The 20400-nt window shown below is 44.0% G+C and overlaps 1 protein-coding gene across 1 annotated transcript in view; it reads left to right on the top strand.

Moving 5' to 3' along the window:
- LOC307141168 (uncharacterized protein) overlaps nt 1-7873 on the top strand; it is a 28798-nt gene extending 20925 nt beyond the window's left edge. Inside the window, exons 4-8 of the mRNA XM_079841149.1 lie at nt 228-373; nt 548-830; nt 945-1084; nt 6544-6823; nt 6938-7873. Of these exons, the coding sequence (XP_079697275.1) occupies nt 228-373; nt 548-830; nt 945-1084; nt 6544-6823; nt 6938-7097 (1009 nt within the window). The 3' untranslated portion in view covers nt 7098-7873. The remainder of the gene's footprint in view (nt 1-227; nt 374-547; nt 831-944; nt 1085-6543; nt 6824-6937) is intronic.
- The last annotated feature ends 12527 nt before the right edge of the window (nt 7874-20400 follow it).

The raw sequence follows: 20400 nt of genomic DNA, 5'->3' as shown, positions 1-20400 counted from the left end.
CTGTTTGGATTGTGTTTCTCTGTTCAATAAATAAAATTAAAAATGTGCACGTTTCAATTGCATTTGCAGCCTAGCTGCAAACACATTTTTTTTCTTCAAAATATCATATTGTACATACATTGGGGAAATATCAAACCATAAAATATACAGTTTATTAAATAAATTTAGAGAGAAAAAAATACAAGTCATAATGAGCAAAAGCAACTCACACTATTGTCTCTCTCCAGATGTGCTGTAATTCCTAGTATTCCAGCAGGAGCTTCCTACAGCTACTCGTGTAATAGGATGGAGGGACGATATGTATCTGTGGTTATTCCTGGAAATGATAAGATTCTGACTCTCGCTGAGGTGGAAGTCTATGTGGTTTATCCAGGTAATTCATAACCTGGACTTTTTGAAGCCATTCTGATTGCATTCAAGTGGTGTTAATATAGTTATAGAGTGTAGTTCTAGTCTTAAACCAGACAGATCTGATAGAAGTGAATTGCTAAAATAAAGAAACCGCTTATAAAATAAAAAGATATATCTTGAGACTGTCATTTTACAGATAATTTGGCAGCAGGAGGAATCGTCACACAATCATCAACCTATGGCAGCTGGATCGCTGAACGGGCCATTGATTTCAATCCAGGTTTTTTCCCACAACCATCGTTAGCGTGCTCATCAACCACTATTCAGACTAACCCATGGTGGAGGCTGGATCTGGGTCTTATTTACAGAGTTAGTAAAGTGATCGTCACTAACAGACGAGACTGCTGTCCGGAACGAATAAAGGGAGCAGAGATTCACATTGGAAACTCTTTGGATAACAATGGCAACAACAATCTCGTGTGAGACCCTCTTTCAGTGGCTTAATATCCATAGAAATAACTGATTCCTCAAGGCTGAAAACACAAGTGCAGAAAGAATAAAGTCTAAATGAAGTTTTCTCTGTCTCTCTGTAGATGTGCTGTGATTTCTAGTATTCCAGCTGGTGGTTCGTCCACCTACGCCTGTAACGGTATGGAGGGTCGATATGTGAACCTGATCATTCCTGGAGATTCGAGGATTCTCACTCTGTGTGAGGTGGAGGTCTATGCAGAAGGTCTGATCAAACATACTATGTTGAAATATGTCCATTTATTATTGATTTCTTTACTGATTATACTACTCTCAGCAGTCAATAAAACAAATGTGTGGCCGACACCATGTTCCCATTCAGTCAGTCACGTTCGAAGTTATGTCGGACTGACGTCATGGGGTCTCGCCTGGGAGACCCAATCAGATGCTGAAGTAAACAAAACAATCTTACTCGTGCTGACTGACACATCTGAAGCGTGCGCACAAAGATGCCTCTTAGACAGTGGGCGATCCCAATATACACAGAATTACAGTATTTCAAAATATCTGTCTTGGCGAGTATTCACGCACACATTATCTGTTATGTCTTAAGTGAACGTTTGGTTATCTGTCGGGGAAAAGCATCTGATGTGTAACATTATATTAGACCTGTGCGGTACAGTAGGTCTTAATATCACTCACACCCTGATGAAGGCTTGACGCCGTAACGCGTAGGTGTATTTGTCACAAGTTTTTTAAATGAATATTGACATGATATATTAAAGGCTTTTAAAATTATTTCTACATTACCTGAGTGCCCTGGAGATTCTTCTATTATTTGAATATACATAGGTTGTCTGTTTCATTAATGCTAATCAAACAATTGTACTTGCCACTCCTCCCACTCTCACACCACACACACAGAGACAGAATGAGCCAGCAAATTCATGAACCGTGACAGTACTATCATGGGGAAAAAAGTTTAATATATATTGTTCCTATAGACGATTGGTTTTGACTTGGGTGAGACATATTAGGTGTTATTACCAGGGATTTTAAAGGGGTGGTCAAACACAATTTCACTTTTCTAACGTTAGCTAGTGTGTAATGTTGCTGTTTGAGCATAAACAACATCTGTAAAGTTACAACGTTTAAAGCAAAGGGAGATATTTGCTTTTAAAGAAATCAATTTCTAAGGACTACAGCAAACGGCCGGTAGGGACTACAGACATTCCTCCAGGGTTGCTGACATCACCAGCCCCAATATTTACATAAACCCCTCCTCCGAGAATATTAAATAAGGGGGGAAGAGGCCATTTTGTATTGCTGTGGGGAAGCGTTGTTGTGGTATAGTTAGTAGGCTGGAGTGTTGTTGCCGCAATGCCGACGAAACGCTGTTATTTTCATCCGGATTGCAGGTCCACTTTGTTCAGCCTTCCAAGGGACGGGGGATGCGTTGCAGTGTGTTTGCGAGACAAACACTGCCAGTGTGAATGCACAACGGGCGTAGGGATGGGCGATATGGACTTAAAAATGTATCCCGATATTTTCTAGTATTTATTGCGATAACGATATCAATGACGATAAATGTAGTATCATTCCCCATGTTTTTGGATACAAGTGAGAGCTGCATGCAGACTCAGAAAAACAAATGATCTTACTTAAAACGTACCTGTCATCAAATAGGCTCCTATAATACATAATATATATACATTTATTTTTTTTATGTAAAATTCCACACCAGCCTTTTCAGAAATGGAAAAGTTGCAGATATAATTGTCTTCTGTAAAAGTGCAGGTAATGTTTAAATAGTGCAACTGTGCTGAAAAACATCACACAATACAAACAATAATAATTCAAATCAATGACAAGTTTTAAATGTAAACCGATTCTGTATTCATACACTCATGGTGCAAACAGTAGTAAAAATAGCAGAAACAGCAAAAGTAATTATCCCAACCATGTCTTCAGATTACAAAAAAGTTACAAATAAGGATTTAATGATAGAACTTCAGTCATTTGAGTTGATAAAATAATACCACGAATTCTTCAACTAATAAAAATAAACTGCACTAAGGATTAATGAGCTTCTGGGTTCATGAAAATTAATCACGTTGTCAGCGCTCATTCGAACTGATTTGCTGAAATCAAAACAGGCACAGCCTATGAGATTCCCGTTTGGTTTGTGCATTCGTCTCTTCCTGTTCACGAAAGGCTGAATAATTCCAAATAAACACCTTTATTTTACAGGAAAATACAACAAAGGATATTGTTTACATGTAGCACGTCAATTCTGTGTTGTGTAAGACTCTCTCGCTCTCTCTTTGAGTGTGTGTGTAACACTGAGCGCTCTCAGTCGCGCGCCTCACACTAGTGTTTAATGTGCGTCAAATACACTGCGCGCATTCATTGAGATGAACTGAAATAGTGTGCTTTACCGATCGATTGAGACGGAGCGAATCTCTTAAGCGCTCAGTCCAAGTGCTCAGCGAGTGAAAATACATCTGTATGTACAGGTTCAGATTGCCCTCAGGTAGCCCCTCGTTTAGCTATGAACTCTTCCGCAGCTCTGCACGTGAGATGCGGATTCAGTGCCGCCGCTCCCATCACGCGCTCCGCGTAGGGCACCAAGTGCTGCGGGGAGCACCACAAGAAAAGTTAATATATACTAAGTGACGAACGCAGCCACCACGGCCATCATAAATTAATAACGCTTAGGGCATCAACACGGCCAGCGACGGCACTGTGCGGATGGGTCGCGCCATCAACTAGGCTTTATCGTTATTATCGCGGGAAGACAAATTCTTATCGTGGGGAGAATTTTTACCGGTATATCGCAAACGATAAGATATCGCCCATCCCTAAACGGGCGCACGCGGCTCCTCCTGCACATTTCATGGAGGAAAGCTTCCACAATCTTCGCGAGTTCAATGCAGGATTCACACAACGGCTTGGATTTAAAAGATGGATTTAAAAACAGTAGCTGTTTACGGGCCACAACCTGTAATTGTGATTTATTTTTCGTCTATGTGTTTTCCTGTAATAGTTCGTATTGTTAATTGTACGTTGTAGCAAGGAAGTAAACAAAAGACAACGCTGTTTGGCTCTGCAAACCAGTTTGTTAAATGCTCATTCATACTTAACGTTATCTGACAAACACCTAACGTTACAAACTTTTTTAAAATCTCAACAGCGAACTTGGAATTAGTGTAAATTATTCTTTGATTAGAGCTTTTATGTATTGTTTATCTACGGGCATGCTAAACATGGTTCTGTGTTTGATTTGGCTACTATAGTAAAGCCAATGTTTACTGTTTGTTTTGGGTTAATAGTTCTTGCGACAGATATTTTGCTATAATCGTTCTAAAAATGCTGTACTAAAAATACAAAAGTAACGGTGCCATTCAGTAGCGATCACTATAGATCCGCAGTCTTTACTCTTGAGGACTGAACATGTTGAACAGGTTCTGCTCGATCATCTTCACTAAAATGTTCTGGATCTGATTCGGGCTCAAATTTGTATGGTTTTATTGACGCCATTGTTTCTAATACTGACCAAAGCACAGTCTACCGGTAAAGGTAAGGGGCGAGACGTTTCCGACAAACGTGCACTAGGCGGTTAGCGAATCATAACACACTGGGCCAGCTAACCAATCTGAGCCCATTGCGTATTTTTTGAGGGACCGGCTTCATAGTGTCACATATTAGTCTGTTCTGTTTTGGTTGTGTTTTTGATTCTGTCACATGTTTCTTTGTTCTCTTTCCCGCCATTTCTATGTTTACCTGATTACCCTCATTAGTTCATTCATCCCAGCTGTGTCTTGTTCATTATCTCGTTTCTGTTCTCTATTTAAGTTCCTCCCTGTTCATTTACTCCTTGTCTGGTCACCGTTATGCTTAGTACCTGTATTATCCATTATGTTAAGTTGTGTGTTTTGCCTGCCTTAGTTTAATGTGAATTAAAATATGTCTGAATCTGCATCTCCTGTGTCCTCTGCCTGTTCCTGGTACACCAACCCGTAACAGATGACCAGACTTCAAAACGTTACTGCAGCAGTGCAGATGCTCTGTTTAGAGCAAGGGACTCTTCCCCTCAAGGCTCACACCCGTGAGTTCATCAACCTGGCGTTCCTCACCAACTTTCCAGAACATTCGCTGTGCAACTTTTACGTAGCCAGCTTGAGTGAGGAGACTAGGGCATGCCTGCCCAGTGTGAGACCTCGAGGGGATTTTGCAGAGTTTGTTGCGTGGGTACTGGTGAGCTGTGCTTCCCCTTACGCCATCAGCCTCGCCAAGGACAAGCTCACTACTTCCACTGCAACTCCAGCAACACCAGAGCCAGAGGAGGACTGGCTAATAGACTTCCGGGCCGAAGCTGCACCCGTCTCCAGTCCATGTTTCCACGAACCCTATCCTAGTCTCCTGGACTCCTCCCCTAGTCTCCTAGACTCCACTCCAAGTCGCCTGGATTCCACTCCAGACTCTCCTGTACCCGCTCAGTGTCTCCTGGACTCTGCTCCAGCTCTCCTGGACTCTGCTCCAGCTCTCATGGACTTCCTGGACTACTCTCCAGCCCTCTTGGACTTCCTGGACTCCTCTCCAGCCCTCTTGGACTTCCTGGACTCCTCTCCAGCCCTCTTGGACTTCCTGGACTCCTCTCCAGCCCTCTTGGACTTCCTGGACTCCGCTCCAGCCCTCTTGGACTTCCTGGACTCCGCTCCCAGCCCTCCTGGACTCCGCTCCAGCCCTCCTGGACTTCCTGGACACTGCTCCAGCTCTCCTGAACTCTGCTCCAGCCCTCCTGGACCTGGACTCCGCTCCAGCCCTCCTGGACTTCCTGGACTCCGCTCCAGCCCTCCTGGACTCCGCTCCAGCCTTCCACGAGCCCACTCCACTCTTCCACGAGCCCGCTCCAGCCCACGAGGCGGTTCAATTCCGCGTGCCCTCCACTCCACCCCTGAAGCTCCCCAAAAAATTTCTTTTTTTAACCTGTCATGTCCCGACCCGCCATGGCCGCCGAGGCTCCCGATCCGCCATGGCCGCCTGATCCACCCTGGAGACTTCAGATACTCCTGCCATAGGACTCCAGGGTGCCCGTCCCCCCTCCCCCTCCTCTATTTAAGTTCCTCCCTGTTCATTCACTCCTTGTCTGGTCACTGTTATGCCGTTATTTTTAGTACCTGTATTATCCATTATGTTAAGTTGTGTGTTTTGCCTGCCTTAGTTTAATGTGAATTAAAATATGTCTGAATCTGCATCTCCTGTGTCCTCTGCCTGTTCCTGGTACACCAACCTGTAACACATAGAACCCGGAAACCATCAGACAGTTTTTACAAGGAGGGACAGAGCAGTGTAGAATAAAGGTAAAATATATGAAAAATAGTGCAACTTTTTTAAAAACAAAGCATGAACACATTACAGTGCACCCCACAAACACAATCAAGCCTTCGAAATATTGTTTTACCACCCCTTTAAGGTATGGTTGCTGGTGATTATGTTTTGGAACCTTCAGAAAACTTTAACTCTATTTCTCTCAAAATTGAATTTGCTGACTCTATTGACTTCAAACTGGTGTAGCTCATGAATTTTTTGTCTGATTCCAACAAATCATACATCATTTTGCAGGCTCTTCAATAGATAATAACTAATTATTGAACATTTGCTCATTGCGACTTATTATGCCAGCCCGGGTCACAAATATATCTTGATACTGTCATTTTAAAGGTAATTTGGCTGCAGGAGGAATTGTCACACAGTCATCAACCCATGACAGCTGGATCGCTGAACAAGCCATTGATTTCAATCCAGGTTTCACACAACCATCGTTAGCGTGCTCGTCAACTAATATTCAGACTAACCCATGGTGGAGGCTGGATCTGCGTGATACTTACAGAGTTAGTAAAGTGGTCGTCACTAACAGACTAGACTGCTGTCCGGAACAAATTAACGGAGCAGAGATTCACATCGGAAACTCTTTGGATAACAATGGCAACAACAATCCCAAGTGAGACCCTCTTTCAGTGGCTTAATATCCATAGACATCCCTGATTCCTCAAGGCTGAAAACACAAGTGCAGAAAGAATAAAGTCTAAATGAAGTTTTCTCTGTCTCTCTGTAGATGTGCTGTTATTTCTAGTATTCCAGCTGGTGGTTCGTCCACCTACGCCTGTAACGGTATGGAGGGTCGATATGTGAACCTGATCATTCCTGGAGATTCAAGGATTCTCACTCTGTGTGAGGTGGAGGTCTATGCAGAAGGGCTGATCCAAATATGTTAAAATATATGTCCATTTATTATTGATTTCTTTATTGATTATACATGCTCTCAGCAGTCAATAAAACATACATGTAGTCGTCACTAAACCATGTTTTCCTCACTGCAAGTGAACCTGTATTTAATGGTGTCTGGGTCATATTTTGTTTTACTTTGTGTAGTTTTCTTGATGATTTTTGAGGATCTGTCCAAGTTGCATCTGTTTAATCTTAAGTGACAGGTGAATTTTAACCAGAATACTGTAGATATTATAGACACACTGCCTTTGATGCCAAAAACTAAATATGCAATCAAATATTTTTTAATCCTAAAAATGCATGATTATTTTATTATTTGCCATTATCTTTATTTTCCCCTGCTGTCTGTGACCCATCAGAACCACTGATCTAAAGATAGAGCAGGGGTGTTTCCAACCCTGGTCATGGAGAGCTACCACCCTGCAGATTTTAGCAGTAACCTGAATCAAAAACACCTGATCATGGTGTTCAGGGCGCAAGATAATTACAGATAGGTGTGTTAGAGCAGGGTTGAAACTGAAATCTGCAGGACGGTAGCCCTCCAGGAGCAGGGTTGGACACCCCTACAATAGAGAGTAACATCATGTGTGTGTCTTCCAGGTCGTTGTTTAAAGCAAACTTTTGTGAAGCTCAAACTGAAGTCCAGCTTGAGTCTTTTGATGATGTTTTAATGTGTACCTAAAGGGGTATTATCCAGAAAAATTTGATGTATTCATAAAATTAAACTGTCCCAAAGAAATCTAATAAATGTCTTCATCAATTTATATTATCCCTATCATATCCTGTTTCTTTGTGGGGTTTTTATCTATTCAAATGACCCTTCACAGACCAGAGCAGGTGAAACAACATATAATCACATATTCATGAAGTGCAATACAAATTCATAATACACAGATTCCACCAGTACAATAAATCCAAACATATCAAAAAAGCACACAAAATATACAAGTCATTTACAAAAACCAATAGTTCAATTCTTATAGCTTGTATCACCAAACACATAAACAAATTAAATACAATTAGCACAAAGTAACGGTCAATTGTCAGTCTCGTTTAAATCAGGTTGGGTGCACATTTTCTCTTCAAACACGGCTTCAGAGGGAGATTCAAACATCCCATACACGGCTTCAGCTGGAGATTCAAACATTCCATATACGGCTTCAGCGGGAGATTCAAACATTCCATACACGGCTTCAGCTGGAGATTCAAACATTCCATACACGGCTTCAGCGGGAGATTCAAACATTCCATACACGGCTTCAGCTGGAGATTCAAACATTCCATACACGGCTTCAGCTGGAGATTCAAACATTCCATACACGGCTTCAGTGGGAGATTCAAACATTCCATACACGGCTACAGCAGGAGCTTCAAACATTCCATTCACAGCTTCAGCGAGAGATTCAAACATTCCATACATGGCTTCAGCGGGAGATTCAAACATTCCATACACGGCTTCAGCTAGAGATTCAAACATTCCATACACGGCTTCAGCGGGAGATTCAAACATTCCATACACAGCTTCAGCAGGAGCTTCAAACATTCCATTCACAGCTTCAGCGAGAGATTCAAACATTCCATACATGGCTTCAGCGGGAGATTCAAACATTCCATACACGGCTTCAGCTAGAGATTCAAACATTCCATACACGGCTTCAGCGGGAGATTCAAACATTCCATACACAGCTTCAGCGGGAGATTCAAACATTCCATACACGGCTTCAGCGGGAGATTCAAACATTCCATTCACAGCTTCAGCGAGAGATTCAAACATTCCATACATGGCTTCAGCGGGAGATTCAAACATTCCATACACGGCTTCAGAGGGAGATTCAAACATTCCATTCACAGCTTCAGCGAGAGATTCAAACATTCCATACATGGCTTCAGCGGGAGATTCAAACATTCCATACACGGCTTCAGCGGGAGATTCAAACATTCCATTCACAGCTTCAGCTAGAGATTCAAACATTCCATACACAGCTTCAGCGGGAGATTCAAGCATTCCATACTCTGCTTCAGCGGGAGATTCAAGCATTCCATACTCAGCTTCAGCGGGAGATTCAAACATTCCATACACAGCTTCAGCGGGAGATTCAAGCATTCCATACTCAGCTTCAGCGGGAGATTCAAACATTCCATACACAGCTTCAGCGAGAGATTCAAACATTCCATACATGGCTTCAGCGGGAGATTCAAACATTCCATACACGGCTTCAGCTAGAGATTCAAACATTCCATACACGGCTTCAGCGGGAGATTCAAACATTCCATACACGGCTTCAGCTAGAGATTCAAACATTCCATACTCAGCTTCAGCGGGAGATTCAAACATTCCATACACAGCTTCAGCGGGAGATTCAAGCATTCCATACTCGGCTTCAGCGGGAGATTCAAGCATTCCATACACAGCTTCAGCGGGAGATTCAAACATTCCATACACGGCTTCAGCTGGAGTTTCAAACATTCCATACACGGCTTCAGCGGGAGATTCAAACATTCCATACACGGCTTCAGCGGGAGTTTCAAACATTCCATACACGGCTTCAGCGGGAGTTTCAAACATTCCATACACGGCTTCAGCTGGAGATTCAAAAATTCCACACACGGCTTCAGCTGGAGATTCAAACATTCCATACACGGCTTCAGCGGGAGATTCAAAGATTATTCAAAAATAATAAAACATCTGTTTAGTTTAATCTGTTTAAAATAAACGTACCTAATACAACGTCCCTAAAGCACATAAACAAACTAAGTGTGCACAATGTATATCACGTGACAGAACTTACTTGACCACTCAACCCTTTTTGAGTGTTTGAGAGCATTAGTTTGGGCTGGATAGAGGACTATCCAGCCCAAACTAATGCACTCAAACACTCAATAATAAAGGAATAGGATGGCAAGGTAGTTTGGTTTCAAATGATCATAACACACTAACCACTGCATGAAAAGTGGAATTTTCGTCAGTATGTGACACTGTAGATTGCCGTGAAACTTCAGGTTTACGACTGTGCACGGCAATTTGCAGGCAACACCGAAAACTGCCGTAAATTGTCGTAAATTGACGTGGGCCTTGCTTGGCAGTTGTCCCCCCATGACCCCCCCTCCCCTTAATTCTAGGGGAGGCTTTATCATGTAAATGAAGATGCTGTGAGCTACACAAATGCAAATCAGAGTAGCAGCAGGGGGAGTTTTATCTAGGTTCTGAATTAAAACAAGTTTAAAGTTTAAGTTAAAATGTTAACTTAAATTTAAGTTAAATGTACTCGTTTTAGTTCACATTACTAAATTTTTAGGGCAACCAGTTTGCTCCAATTTTTTAAGTAGATTCAACTTGTCCGGGCTCACAGTGTAGATTAATTACTCTATATGTCATTAGCAATAACCAATGTTATGTAAAAAAAATAATATAATACAGGACAGCAGTGAAGACAGCAAGACAATGAACCAAAGCACACAAATAAATCAAGTAAAGCATACAGTTTACATACCAAAATAAATTTTTCCACCCTGCACTGTGAATGATTTTTTAAATGGCTATTAATCATAAATGTGAAAAGTACAAGTTTGTGTGTTTATAGTTAAGTCAGATTGTGTTTTTCTGTAATTGTCATTTAAATTGAGCTCACACCACATTTTATGAATTATCAATGCAGATTTTCAAGAGGTGGTTTCCTGGACAGGGTTAAAATTATGCCAAGAATAGGCCTTAATCTAGTTAATCGTGAGTTAAAAAATTGTTGCCTGGAACAAAGATTAAGCACAGATTACTAACACCTGGACTATGAGTCCTGAACTAAAATAAACTGGATTCATTTACAGTTTTATCTAATTGCTTACACACAATTTCTGAAAATATGGCTCCATTTCTTGTAACTCTACACACAAAACACACAAAACATCAGACATCTCTTGCAAAAGCAACACTTTGTGCAAAACTATTTTAACTCTTCCAAAAATGTTGTTTTTGCATATAATGTTGTTTTTGCTGCTATGAAACAATATATTTTGTTGTATGCATATTATTTCTTTCTCAAACCTTAGTTTTGATTTCTAAGTGATCAATTTATGTATAAGTGTTTTCACACATGATCATTGGCTGTATGGGTCCTCAGTAAATTAATGTGGCATTTAAATGGCAAAAGTCATTCTTGTCTCTATAACTTATGGCTTCCTAAAGACACGTTTATGGGTAAATAAAATATTAATAATATAAATAAAATTAATATCAAAACATATTTTATATAATGAAGTCATTTTATTATAGCACTCATCAGATGTTCCTGGAAACAAAACAGAGACAGAACAGTACAAACAAACTATACAACAAACTAAACACCAAATTACAAAAACATTATTATGTGAAAGTGAATAAAGTTGTGTGTGTGTGTGTTTTCAGTTATAAATATGTGCTGTGTAAATTAGCCTATATATACTTTTAGAAATTATATATAGCCTAACTTTAAAAAACAAACAATAACCCATATAGATAAATTATAATAATTGTATAATATTAAGCATTTACTTAATATACATTGCAACATTAGGCTACTTTACTCTAGCACAGTAGTCAGTTAAGCAATTAATTAATATCTTATATTAATATACATAGCCTAGGCTACATCTAAAGGTAAGTCTGCTTTAAAAAAAAAAAATTACACTTCGACATGTACAGAATGTGCGCGTTAAGAAACACGTTCAAATGTGTCTTCTTAACATGTTAAAACTGTGCGTCGACTGTGTGTGTATGCCTGTTACACGACCAGAATGTGCGTGTCTACACATACAAAAGAAACACGTAAAAAATTGCTGCGTTGTGTTATTCGGTGTACAATCTATCTAGATCCCACACACCTTCTACCTATTTTTAGTTTACAACCTCAGGCTAGGTAAAGCAGGTCAAATCCTCAACTAGATCATAAATATAAGTTTATACTCACACTCTAGGAGAACAGACCCCCTCCGTGTCTGGTTCAGATCAACTCGTTTAGAAAGCAGAGACGTGGCAAACGGTTTCTTTTATAAATCAATTATAAGTAGATTTATTTTTCTTTTAACAAAAAGTTTTACATACAATCAAATAAAAGTTTACAAAAAGAAAAAGTCTTAAGTAACAAAAGCGGCAGTTCATAAGATTCACCAGCAGATGTCAGGCTCGGATCATCAAGCAATGGAGAAGCAGCATGTCGCCTCAGCTTCTGAATTCCATACAGAGACCAATACCTTATATATCATTTCATTATCACACCTCTTCATTACATATTCAATTACATAGGCATAGGTTATCCAATCCAAGATTTTGGACCACTGTCAACTCCCTAAATTCCTTCAACATTTTAGTATATAATGCCCTATATTTTCTCCTCCTTCTTTTTCTTCTTGCTTGGATCCTTGACCTCCTTCTTCGTCTCGTCTGCAAGACATCAGCTCGAGGTAAAACTTGCTTCGTTCAATACTTCTCTTCATGCATGCATGCTAATACAAAGAACATTTCATATGTTTGTCTTTTACATGAATAAATGATTTTTCGTACATATGACTCAGTGTCTTTCTTCATCTTCTTAATAAAGCAGATTGCCTAAAACATGTCTCAGCGTGGGTTAGGGTTAGGGTTAGGGTTAGGGTTAAAACATTTTTACAAAGTATTTGTCTCTGTGTCTTTACTATAAAACCAAATAAAACACTTTTACAAAAGTCTTTGCTTCCGTGTCATTACTATAAAACCAAATAAAACATTTCTACAAAACCATGTGTCTGTATTCTTGCTATGAACCAAAGTAAAACATTTTTACAATATCATGTTGTCATGTTTTTCCATGCTTACAAAGTCATCTATGAAAGTTGTATAAGAAAAACCTCCTTTAGGTTTTTCGGCCTTATAAACAGCTTATACATAAAAGTTGTAAAAATAAAAACTTCTTATAAAAGTTTCTCGGCCATATAAACAACTCTTCACTTCACTTTGCTATTTCTATTCTTCTTGTGACTCTTATAAAGTCAAACATAAAGGTTCTCTATAAAACCTCCACTATATTTTTCTATGAGACTCTTATAAAGTCTATCATAAAGGTTCCCTATAAAACCTCCACTATATCTTTCTTTTTCTATATATTTCTTTCATCATAAAACCATGCATAACATATTGTGTGGTTAACATAGGCCTCTCTACATTTGGCATCATCCTTGGTTACACATTGGGAGTAAGACCTCCTTACATCAGGCCTTATTCCTGTATATATATTGGGAATAAAATAATTAATTTCATCATTATTCTAACAGTTGACGCGGAAAACAGGGCGTGTTGAAACGGTCTTAAGTCACGCGTTTCGTATAAAGAGATTTGGCCCCGGGCGCGTTCCATATTAGAGCCCTAGTCCAATGACGTGCGAGGTCGAGGTCATGGCCATGACGCGTAGAAGACGAGATTTAAGCTTTTTTGTTTTTTTACATTTCCTATGTTTTTTGCTGCTTTCCTTTTTCGCGATCAACAATGACAGGACACCGTCTTCAACTCAATCTCTGCATGGACGCGACAAACTTTTTGGACTCATTTTCAGGAGGCTGTCTTCGTCTTCACAACTCTGAGGCAAACTGCAGGCGCTATGAACCACAGCATGGGTAATGTAACGTTACGATTTAAAGCTACACTATGTAACTTTTCCGTCCACTAGAGGTCGCCTGTTCAAAACAAAGGCGTAGTTTGATGACGCCACGTTTGAGCGCAGAATCTCGAGACATGTGGTTTTCACCTCACAGCCGGTGGGAAACAGTCAGGATAGGACTCGGGCAGAAATCATGTTCATGGATGCGATTATTAACATTACTGTAGTGAAGCAGAGCAGGACCGAGTGTTGTGGAGCTGAGCAAGGCCGCAGGAGCGATTGAAGAGCGGGACTGTTATTATGGCATAGTCGCTGGCGGGACTTTTATTATGACACGGTTGCCGGCGGCACTTCCTCTTCTCCAGTGCTGAGTGTGAGATAACGCAGCTCTGTTTATCGTATTAGATATATCTGAGTGTGTTGAAAAGGAAGTTATGACGTTCGCTCGGCGGCTGCTATGACACTTTTTCACACTGCAGTGAGAGTAAAGTGTTTCACTGAATAAAACCGGAGACCGAGGGTGACGCAGATATGACGCAATCGACAGGCGACTCCCTCATACGCATAGCTCACACGTCCCGGCTCCTTGGTTAAAATAGCAATTTTCTCACGATTTACAAATAGTTGGAAACATTTGGGATATTCTAAGTACTCAACTGAACAAAATATATAACACTGGCCTAGTGGTTTCTGGATGTTTTACTGCAAAAATCCTACATAGTTCACCTTTAAATAATATGCTTTTATTCAGCTGTATAAGGAAATGGATGCGTTAATAGATCCGAGCTTAAAACTGCACATTTTGTTTCCACAGACTATCCTCGCCTCATAACGAAACCGTGAGCTCTTATCTGCTTGGAGCGATTTCCGCGAGTCCAGATTTAACTGCTGATCAAGACGACATTGTGTGTAACTTAAGTATAACTTCTGTTTTTCTCATTCCTTGTTTAATTTTACCGTGACTGTTTTTATTAATACCAGTCTCATGTAATTGTTTTCCAGCTGCCTGTAAGACGTATTATGAATCGACACGCCGGAGCTTCAGATACAAACAACCTGAACTTACATCGCAGGCGGAAACTGCGAAGTTTAGCTCAGAGTCGATCAAGAAGAAAAAGGGTAAGATTTATTATATTAGATCCGTTTTTTGTCAATGTGAGTATTTTTCAGGTTGCTTATTGTCTTTATGGATTGTATTACAGTTGCTGGAAGTGAGAGTGTGCTGGATGAGGTGGACGTTTGGAAGTCCGCGACCATTGAACTCATGTCTGACGAGGAAGACGGCTTTGTTGACAGGGTGTCTGGATGGATTGTGCGGCCACCGCCCTCTCGCAGCCTGGAGCTCGCCGAACTTTACATTACATTATGAGACATTACTGCTGCACTGTACATAGTTGTGTGTTTAACAATAAAGCTCTTTCTTTGAGTAAACCGCTGTGTTTTATAAATTAAGCCCTTTCTTTGAATGAACAGCTGTATGCTTATAAATGAAGCCCCTTGTTTGAATAAACGGCACGGTCCGTATACTTTTCCCATATATTCCTTGATGGTATGAATACTTCATAGCACAATAACATTAATATAAAACAAATTATTACAACATAAATTATATATTTATTATTATTATTGGGGTTTACATTTATAATGAGCCAGGGGGACCAATAATGATTGGTTTGCAGTGATCTGCCAACCAATCACGAGGGATTTTTCTTTTTTAAATGTAGTGGCTTCAGCCAATAGTGAGTGAGTAAATTCAAGTCTGGCCGTTGACTCTCTGGTTTCGCTGCTATTCATATGCAAATTAGAGGCGTCGCACCTCTGCGGGCTCTCTCAGCGGGGGGGCTCTCCACCTACGTCATGGTTCGTTTACGACAATTTGTGGCACAGACAAACGCGACGTTCGCTGGATCTAAATTGTCGAAAACTGCCGAAGATTAGGGAGATTTCCGGGAGTATACAGGCGTTTACGGGGTCGAAAATCCCACTTTTCATGCAGTGAACAGAGCTGGGCCCATATTAGAAAGGAGTTTAAGTTAAAACTCTGAGTATATGTTAACCCTGAAATGAGGGAAACTCTGCGTTTTCCGATTCATAATGAGAGGTATGTCAAACTCGAGAAAGCAGGGTAAGTCAAGCTCATTTCTGAAAGAGAGGTAACTTATACTGTGAACCTAACCTGGTCAGGAGCTGGTTTTCTTTGGTAAACCCAGAGTTTCTTTCAGTCTCCTCCCCCTTTTAACCCCTAGAGGACTGTAGTGTTTTGGGGCCCTTGAGTTGTTTTGAAATGGCCTGACATTTGTGCTTATGTAAGCTACTTATAGCATATTGACCAACATGTACTTTTGCTGCATTCAGCACACACTCTACTACAATAATATGTGAGCAAAGTGGATGTACATGTTTGCATTTTTTAAGAAAATAATGATTATGTGTTGTTTCTAAGTAAAAAAAAGAAAAAAAGAATGTCACCGCAATAAGGCCATAAAACACATACTGATTAGTTGTTCTCAAGACTTTTGAGTTATCAATCTTGAGGGTTAGTATTTTTACTACAGAATGGTATAATAATCATTTTGACAACTCATTCACGAACGTTTCGGTTACTAACGTAACCTCGGTTCCCTTTCGTTCAGTCACTACGACGTAACGTTAGTGACTAACGAATGGGGGTTTCGCTTAGAAGCCTATCATCTTCGAGCTTAGATAAAACGGCCAATGGCGTGCCAATGCCATGGGGCATGCGGAATTTGCATACGTAACTCCGCCTCACCGCGTGAGTATATAAGGAAGTACGTGGCAATATCGCATTATGTTTCTGCTTTCGGAGCCAAGAGAACCTACCTCTTCACTCCTACAGCCTTCTGAGACTCTGTCAGCTTCTTCGAGATGAGCAGCTTTCCAGTCGGTGTTGGTGTAACGGCGCGTTCCAGTGATCGCATACTTCCTGCCTGCTGATCTGCGCAGTGGTCCGTTTGACAGCTGGTGTGTGTTTCCCTGGGCGCTTCGGCATCGACTGCGAGGCTTTCCTCTCACAAAAAGAGCTTGCGCGTGGCACGTTTTTTTCAAGACGGCTTGCCCGTGCACTTCCGGGTGCGATCGATTTCCGCTGCTGTCTATGGACGCATTCACTGCTCAGCGTGTTTGGGCTTCAGCACGTTCGGGCAGTGTTTGCGGATGTGTCACGTTTCCATTGCGGGAACGTGACCATCGCGATGTCGCGGTCGAGACTCAATGATCTCCGTGAGGAGAGAGAGTCCCCTCTGCCACACCCCAATCTACCGTCCACGAGTGAGATTACTTTGGTACTTTGGTACTTTGGCTGGTGGCCAGGGTGACCTGAGGGCGGTGCTGTGGTATTAAGAACCCCGACGTTCATTCCTCGGGCCACGCCCCCCTCTTACACATCGCTTCCCGCGAGTGTTGGACTGAATCAACGGCCCGTCTCTGACGCCCCGTTCGTTCAGTTCACGCTCCGGATAGCAGTGAGATGTCGATCGCCGCATCCCAAGGTGGGCTGGAGTCCTTTGGGGATGAAGATTAGGTTGTGCTCCGCCTCCGGGTGTGTCAGCACTGCCTGATCCGACCTAAAGTTGACAGCCATGTTATCTCGGGCAGCCGCGAGTCCCGCGCTGGTGTGGAACTCCGCCCAGTCGTGGGTGCTCGTGGTTGCGCGATTGGTTTTTGGGGGCGGCACCCGACAGCTGTTGGGCCCCGCCCCCAATGCCTTTCGCTCCCGGGGTGCATGAGGAGATTACGCGGTCCCGGAAGTCCCCGTGCGTCTTCCCTGGTCTCCTCTGTCAGGATGCAGCCATTAACCGTGCCCCGACCCCGGGACGCCCAACAGCCTCCCCTGTCCGGGCCGGTAACGCTGGCTCGCTGCCCCACCCTGGGTACGTCTGCCGTCCGTATGAACCCGTTGGTGCAGTCTCTGGAAGCATGGCTTCAGCTTCCGGGGCTGTCCCGCTGGGTCGCGCGGACCGTCAGGCGCGGCTACGCGATTCAGTTCGCGCAGGCTCCTCCCCGCTACAGGGGAGTCCGCTATACCGTGACCGGGGCCCATGCCCCCGTCATGCGTGCGGAGATTGCCACCCTGCTGGCGAAGGGTGCGATCGAGCCTGTCCCTCCAGCCGAAATGAAGTCGGGGTTCTACAGCCCCTACTTCATTGTACCCAAGAAAACCGGTGGGTTAAGGCCAATCCTGGACCTTCGCATCTTGAACCGATCCCTTCACCGGCTTCCGTTCAAGATGTTGACTGCGAAACGCCTTTTCAAATGCGTTCGTCCTCACGATTGGTTTGCAGCGATCGACCTGAAGGACGCCTACTTTCATGTCTCCATCCTTCCTCGACACAGACCGTTCCTACGGTTTGCTTTCGAGGGGCGGGCATATCAGTACGCGGTCCTCCCATTCGGGCTATCTCTGTCCCCTCGCGTCTTTACGAAGATTGCCGAGGCAGCCCTTGCGCCCCTTCGGCAGCACGGGGTTCGCATCCTGAACTATCTCGACGACTGGCTCATACTGGGCCACTCTCGGGAGCAGGTTTGCGGAAACAGAGATCGGGTGCTCCAACACCTAGCCCGTCTGGGCCTTCGGGTCAACTGGGAGAAGAGCAAACTCTGCCTCGCGCAGAGGATCTCTTTTCTCGGTATGGACATCGACTCGGTCGCCATGTGCGCGCAGCTTTCGAGCGAGCGAGCGCAGTCTCTGCTGACTTGCCTCCGTCAAATCGAGAGCAAGAGTGCGGTTCCACTGAAACTGTTTCAGAGGCTCCTGGGGCATATGGCATCTGCAGCCGCGGTAACGCCGCTCGGATTGCTTCATATGAGACCACTTCTGCACTGGCTTCGCGATCGAGTCCCGAGATGGGCATGGCAGTCTGGCACGCTCCGGGTTCAAGTGACCCGGCCCTGCCTACAGACGCTCACCCCGTGGTCAAACCTCAGCTTTCTACGGGCAGGTGTTCCCTTAGAACGAGTTTCCAGGCATGTTGTCGTATCGACGGATGCCTCTACCACGGGTTGGGGTGCCATGTGCAATGGACAAGCAGCCGCGGGCTCCTGGACAGGACCCCAGCGCCTACTGCATGTCAATTGCCTCGAGTTGCTAGCAGTACGGTTCGCCCTGCACCGCTTCCGAGCGTTGCTGAAGGGTCAACACGTGCTTGTCCGGACAGACAACACGGCCGTAGTAGCGTACATCAACCACCAGGGCGGTCTACGCTCCCGCCGTATGTCTCAACTCGCCCGCCATCACGTCCTATGGAGTCAGAAGCGCCTGAGGTCCCTTCATGCTGTCCAAATTCCGGGAGTCCTGAACCACGCAGCCGACGAGCTCTCGCGGTTTCAGCCTCTCCCGGGAGAATGGAGACTCCATCCCCAGACGGTCCAGCTGATTTGGGAACAGTTCGGCGACGCACAGGTAGATCTGTTTGCCTCCCACGACTCTTCCCACTGCAGCCTGTTTTATTCCCTGACCGAGGGCACGCTCGACTCGGATGCACTGGCGCACAGCTGGCCGCGGGGCCTACGCAAATATGCGTTCCCCCCAGTGAGCCTACTCGCACAACTCCTGTGCAAGATCAGGGAGGACAAGGAGCAGGTCCTTTTGGTCGCCCCGTACTGGCACGGCCGGACCTGGTGCCCCTCCCTGGCCTATTCCTCTGAGTCCGGACCTCCTTACTCAGAGACGGGGCACCCTATGGCACCCGCGTCCCGACCTCTGGAACCTCCACGTGTGGCTCCTAGACGGGACGCGGCAGGTTTGAGTGGCCTGCCACCTACGGTGGTCGCCACCATCACTTCCGCTAGGGCAGAGTCCACTCGGCATGCCTATGCGTTGAAGTGGAACCTCTTCGTCACCTGGTGCTCTTCCCGCCAAGAAGACCCCTGGAAATGCCCGTTCGGGTCCGTGCTTGAGTTTCTCCAAGAGGGGCTGGAGCGAAGGCTGTCTCCCTCCACCCTCAAAGTTTATGTGGCCGCTATATCTGCCCACCACGATCTCTTGGAGAACAAAAGGTAAGTCAGCACGACCTGATCATCAGGTTCCTGAGGGGAGCGAGGAGACTGAATCCTCCTCGCTCTCCTCTCGTACCCTCTTGGGACCTCTCAGTAGTTCTAAGTGCTCTGCAGAGGCCTCCCTTTGAGCCTTTGCGGTCGGTTGATATTAAGTCCCTGTCGATGAAGACGGCTCTGCTGACCGCATTGGCCTTTCTTAAGAGGGTTGGGGACCTGCAGGCTTTTTTGGTTGACGAAGCGTGCCTGGAATTCGGGCCGGCTAACTCTCACGTGATCCTGAGACCCCGGCCTGGAAATGTGCCCAAGGTTCCTACCACTCCCTTCAGAGATCAGGTAGTGAACCTGCAAGCGCTGCCTTTGGAGGAGGCAGACCCAGCCTTGGCATTGCTCTTTCCAGTACGCACCCTCCGCGCCTACGTAGACATGACGCAGTGTTTCAGGACCTCAGACCAGCTCTTTGTCTGTTATGGTGGCGAGCGGAAGGGAAGTGCTCTCTCAAAGCAAAGGTTGTCCCACTGGATAGTGGACACCGTTGTTTTGGCTTACCAGCAGCAAGGTCGACCATGTCCCCTTGGTGTGAGGGCACACTCCACTCGGAGTGTGGCCTCCTCTTGGGCTCTAGCGCATGGCGCCTCGCAGACATCTGCAGAGCTGCAGGCTGGGCGACACCCAA

This window comes from Gobio gobio, assembly GCF_949357685.1.
Source record: "Gobio gobio genome assembly, chromosome: 2".
Lineage (NCBI taxonomy): Eukaryota > Metazoa > Chordata > Actinopteri > Cypriniformes > Gobionidae > Gobio > Gobio gobio.
Note: the sequence above shows the minus strand (reverse complement) of the source record. Positions and strands in the feature narration are given on the sequence as shown.